Source organism: Macrobrachium nipponense, chromosome 22, assembly GCF_015104395.2.
Source record: "Macrobrachium nipponense isolate FS-2020 chromosome 22, ASM1510439v2, whole genome shotgun sequence".
In the NCBI taxonomy this organism is placed as follows: Eukaryota; Metazoa; Arthropoda; class Malacostraca; order Decapoda; family Palaemonidae; genus Macrobrachium; species Macrobrachium nipponense.
Genome location: NC_087213.1, coordinates 17,775,691 through 17,781,690, shown reverse-complemented (window position 1 = coordinate 17,781,690; position 6,000 = coordinate 17,775,691). Strand labels below are relative to the sequence as shown.

The following is a 6,000-nucleotide window of genomic DNA, read 5'->3' as shown; positions in this document are numbered from 1 at the left end:
TAGTTGATTTGATATTATACTGATCCTACGACTAATATACCCTCTGTTGCCAAGATGGCACCTAAGTGTTTAGAAAAAATAATAAATAAATAAATAAAGATAAAATTTACCCAAAAATCCAACGAAACATTTTGAGTTTTATGGTTTGCTCTGAAACTGTGAATTTCGAGTCGCCTGCATTTCATTTAGATTTGATGCAGGAGGATCATGAATCGGAAATATATTAATTTGGATTCAATTTTGGGCGGTCCAATTAAAGTGTTTTGGTGCAAAAAAAAAGAAATGTTTAACCTTGCTTTGTAAAAACCCTTCCGGAAATTGTTACTAGGGATAGAATGATAAAGTTATCTGATAATTGTAAAAAAAGAAAAACTGTGTTTTGATTAATGTCGACTTGAGCTTTGTTTTGAAGATGATCGACAGGTTGGCGCCGTGATGAACTCCGCTGTGGCATCTCATTTAGAGATTCTTACTCGAGACAGGAAGATGAGCAGTTCTGATATCAGGGATAATATCCCAATTAGCGTGCAGCGAGAGCTTCCGGTTTGTAACTGGACAGATCGAAGCTGTATATCATCAGTGACGTTCGAGTTACATTCTGTCAGCGTTAATTAACAACGCATTGTACATCGGACATATTCCGGCGGACAGGGGTTTCTTCCGTGTTATGTAGATCAGAGTTCGCATATGGAGCGGTGGGTTCCAGGTGGGGGGGGGGGGGGGGATGGGCTCATGCTATAAAGGGTGCTAGTTAACGTCGGGGGTACGTCGTTATTATGTTGGCTAAATTAATGATGCATCTGTCGTTATTCGCTTTAGATGTTGTCAACCGTCGCAATGAATCTCCCGTTTATTGCACCCCTCTCTCTCTCTCTCTCTCTCTCTCTCTCTCTCTTTCTGATAATAATGGCCTCGTTTTTAATACCATTTTATGTAGATCCCTTCAAAGATATTATTTTTTGATGATCTCATTAGTGATGTTATTTAATGATGGTATTAAAAGTAACAATATTTAATAACGGTCGTCATTATTGTAATTAAATGATGGGCTTATTATCGAGGTTGGTCGTTGATATATAACCCTCTCTCTCTCTCTCTCTCTCTCTCTCTCTCTCTCTCTCTCTCTCTCTCTCGGTGATCGTTTTGCGAATTCATTGATGTTCAGGCTGACAAACATATATCATTTGTTGAATGTATAAATAATACCCAAAATACATGTCGTTTCAAACGCGTCATGTTTTATTGATTATATTTGGGTCCTCGATTGCTTGGGATATGTAGAGCAAAACATTCGTTATCAGCAGACCTTTTCAAAACAGTTCTGTCGTTGTGAAATTTCATATTATATATTCCATTCTGATTGCGATCAAATATGAATTACAGATTTTCAGTAATGACCCAAAGACCTAGTGTGTGTGTGTGTGTGTGGTGTGTGTGTGTGTATATATATATATATATATATATATATTATATATCAGATATGATATGTATGTATATCATATATGTATATATATATATATATATATATATATATATATATATATATTTATTCATATATATTTATATAAATATATATCTATATATATTATATATGTTATTGATTTAAATTAACCTTTCCCTTCACATTTTTAGATGAGTGATCGTATTCAATCTTTGTCCTACTCGTTTTGTATGCACAGAATTGATCGAAGTCAAACTTGGTTCACATAGTGGCCGAAGTCAGTCGTTTTGTAGTAGTTGAGAGTGCATGAAAATTATATTTAAAAAAGTTCCTGAAACCCTAACGTATATTCATGAAATTGTGTTACTGACTCTAAACTGCAATTACCAACGTTTGTACAATAGCGTTTCTTTTCCTCCTCGTGAGATGGGAGATGGTTGGTTAGGAACTGAATCAGGAGGTCAGCTTTGTAGATGACTCAATTTCAGAAATCAAAGATTGATAAGACAGTTTGAACATATGCAAAAATGCGGATGATCAGTATTTTAAAATTACAGTAAGTGTATGTACCATACGTATACGTGGGCGTTTCCATCCTTGAGAGGTGGGAGAGGAATGATAAGAGAACTTATCAGTAGATAAGCTCAGGGGATGAATCAGATGAAAGAGTTAAAGGTCGATATGTTCGTTTGGGCGCCCTTGAGTCAGTGTGTAGAACCGTCAACATCATCCTAAAATGCTTGCTGAACCGGAAGTATATATTACATTTTGGGTCCTCCTCGCCTTTTCACACACACTGGAGGGGGGGGGGGGGGAGCCATGTGAATAAAAAATAAGGATTTCTTTAATAGTCTACTTTCGCTGGATTCCAGTGCCAAGCTTTAGGCTGTGCTTTGTGAAATTGCTCATGTTGGCAAAGATTGATGATGCTGAGTTAACCGGGCCTGTTGGGAGCTGACATTTTACACCGGAACACCATCCGGAGGTCGTGGCATTCTGTTCTGCTGCCGCTGCTGCCGCCTCGAAATTCTGCTTATTCTGTTTGTTCTGTTTGCATGCTTGGACGCTCGCGTGGAATGGGATCGCGAGGAATTCTTGAGAAACCTTTATGTTGTAAACGGTTCCCAACTCCTGGGAATCTGAGAGAGAGAGAGAGAGAATTTACTCCTTCATATGTCTTCTTTGCTTTCCCGAATTTTTTCCATTTAAAATACAACCCTACTGAAATATTCGTAAGGTAGTCCTATAAAGCTAACAGCTCACAACCCTTTGACACCTGGAAAGAGAGAGAGAGAGAGAGAGAGAGAGAGAGAGAGAGAGAGAGAGAGAGAGAGCGAATTTTATTTCTTCTAGACTTTTCTCCTCCTCAAATTATGTTCATCTATGAACGTTCTCAATTTAACCATTAAGTAATGTTTATAAGTCCATGGAATAAGACATTCTTTTCCTTATATAAATTCTTAGCGTGTCTTGTGCCATGAAGAACCTTGTCAGAAAAATATTCCACTCCTTTCCCATTCGTATCTGCAGTGTCCTTATTATAGTGTCTTAGCAGAAATTCACTCTCGACGTGGTTCGGAAGCCACATAAAGTCGTTGGTCCCGTTGTTGAATAACCACTGGTTCCGAGCAACGTTAAAACACCATACAAACAAACAAACAAAATACAGTCTCTTATCTGTTTTAGCGTCAATCGACTGCTGTCATCCAAGAACACAAGCCATTTAAACATATTAACAATGGCGAAGTCAGTCTTGAAGTGATTCACATCAACAGTGCATTTGACGTCTAGGCCAATCCCTTACGACGCTCCTGATTGGCTGTTGATAAGCCAATCGCAGGGCTGGAAACTTTCAGTCTCTCTCGAGAGTTCACATGGGTAGGATCTATGTTCCACCTCTCCTGAGGGATATGTCTTTCAAAAGTATCCCTCAGGAGAGGCGGAACATAGATCCTGGCCATGTGAACTCTCTCGAGAGACTGAGAATTTCCAGCCCTGTGATTGGCTTATCATCAGCCAATCAGGAGCGTCGTAAGGGACTGGCCTAGACATTAGATGCACGGGTGATGTGAATCTACTATAGGATGTTGTACTCTAAACATCGGCAAGGTCACTGTTAGAATGTTGTCTTTTCAGCGTTAAGGAAGTGTCTATTATTCTGGTGCGGTCGGTGTCATGTTTCTTTAATCCTGTCCAGATCAGAATGAGGATATTACACTATTGGACAGGAGCGCGTTAGTATAGATTATCTCCTTTTGGCAATGTTTTGCTGTTAAGAACTGCTATGTCAGCGTTAGCGTTGAACACTTACCAGTTCAGCGTTAGGCAGTTTGATTCCAGTCAGTAACCAGATGAGCATGAGATGGTTTAACTTATGTCTTCCTTTAATATCCAGATCAGTATTAAGCCGTTTTAAGTCTCTGTCTACTGTTAACAATAAAAAAAGGTCAGTAACCTATTAATTAAGTAATATTTTGTTGTGGACCTGTCTTCAACCATTAAGATTCCATCATATGCTACTATCACCTTCTTAATTCAAGTTTGTTATTATCCCTTTATAAGTTAGACGAACTCTGTAAACCCTAGAATTAACGAAAATTCTTTAACCATTAAGATGCGATCATATGCTACTATTACCTTGTTAATTCAAGTTTGTTATTGTCCCTTTATAAGTTGGACGAACTCTGTAAACCCTAGAATTAACTAACACTTTTTATTTCCCAATCTACTTGTTGGTTCTGTTATTACCCACATTACCCACCAGCTTAGATTTGATTTTCATCTGTTTAATTGACGCATTGACACTGGAATTATCTAATTTAAACCTTGCTTACGATAGCTAACCAGGTTAAGAAATATTTTCTCTCTCTCTCTCTCTCTCTCTCTCTCTCTCTGTTTATATATTTTCATTGATACATATATATACATTACGTTTATAGACACAATCACACACACACGCATATATATATATTATATATATATATATATATATATATGTGTGTGTGTGTGTGTGTGTGTGTGTGTGTGTTTATGTCTATAAACGTAATGTATATATATGTATCAATGTAAATATATAAACAGATAGAGAGAGAGAGAGAGAGAGAGAGAAGAGAGAGAGAGAGAGAGAGAGAGAGAGATTTCTTAATCTGGTTAGCTATCGTAAGCAAGGTTTAACTTAGATAATTCCTGTGTCAATGCTTCAGTTAAACAGATGAAAATCAAGTCTAAGCTGGTGCACAGAATGTGGGTAATGACAGAACCAACGAGTAGATTGGAAAATAAAAAGTGTTAGTTAATTCTAGGGTTTACAGAGTTCGTCCAACTTATAAAGGGACAATAACAAACTTGAATTAACAAAAATGTGTGTGTGTGTGTGCACTATATATGTATGTACGTGTAAAATAAAATTTGCATTGAAATTTTTACTTTTTGATCTCATTCGTCCATGACATAAGAAATAGAGAATTAAAGGTAACACTGCTTAGAATATACAATACGTAAAACTGGCTAATGCAACTAAAGGAATTCAAATTAAACTGACCTGTATTTCTTTGTTGTTTCAGGTACGTGGCCATGAATTGCAGATATGGAAATGGAGTTCTTTAGAGAGGTAAACAGCCCCGCCATCTTGATCGTAACCTTTCGAGTATGTAAACAAGCACCGCTCTATCTTTGTGTACCTTCCATGTATCAAAATATCGCTAATTGTTTGCTCCTCCTGATGGTTACTCTGGTCTCAACTGCTGGGCGCATGTTGTTGTAAAAGTATTAGGTGTTTACACGCTTGTTTCTTCTCCACATGGCCAATCATCGTAAACACTGGATATATTCCTTGTTTTTAAGGCAGCCTTTGACTTGAGAAAGTCGAAGGTTATTTTGACTTACTTTGGGAAGGATATTTTATTATTTCGTTTTCTGAGTTTTTCTTTTTTTATTCTAATTTGATGTCAACAATTGTGAACCGAAATTATGGGAATGGTTAGCCTGAATAAGATTAATAGAATTGCGAAAGATTGATTCCACCAGTGCTAGGCAACTTTTAAGTGTTATATAGTCTTAGCTCTTGTGTTACTTAGTTTGAAGTGCTCTCTCTCTCTCTCTCTCTCTCTCTCTCTCTCTCTCTCTCTCTCTCTCTCTCTAACCAGTAGTATGCGCTGTACGTAGTCAGCATACGATTGATTTCGCCAGTGTTATGCAACTTTAAAGTAAGTTATATAGTCTAAAGCTACTTAGTCAAGTTCTCTAGTCAGTTCTCTCTCTCTCTCTCTCTCTCTCTCTCTCTCTCTCTCTCTCTCTCAAACCTGTTATAGTATGTGCTGTACGTGGAGTCATTAATGGAAATTCAAGTTGGTTTTGAAAATTCGTAGCTGCTGACGAGGAGAAGTTGCAACTTCATTTCATCCGCTGCAGAGTAAACAGGGGCAGAGAATTCTCCCGGCTACATATAATAAAAAAAGAGGTCAGTTCTAAGCAACTGTTGTGTCCTAATTTATGGCTCTGCAACCTCTCCATCCGCCCCCTTCCGATAACCGATGAAAAGGGTCAGATGAACGGATAGA

At 37.7% G+C, this 6,000-nt stretch overlaps 1 protein-coding gene across 1 annotated transcript in view; it reads left to right on the top strand.

The window, feature by feature from the left end:
• The first annotated feature begins 435 nt into the window (after window positions 1-435).
• The window catches only part of LOC135198869 (clumping factor A-like), a 41,050-nt gene continuing 35,485 nt past the window's right edge, over window positions 436-6,000 (top strand). The window contains exon 1 of the mRNA XM_064226841.1: window positions 436-543. Coding sequence (XP_064082911.1) covers window positions 436-543 — 108 coding nt within the window. The remainder of the gene's footprint in view (window positions 544-6,000) is intronic.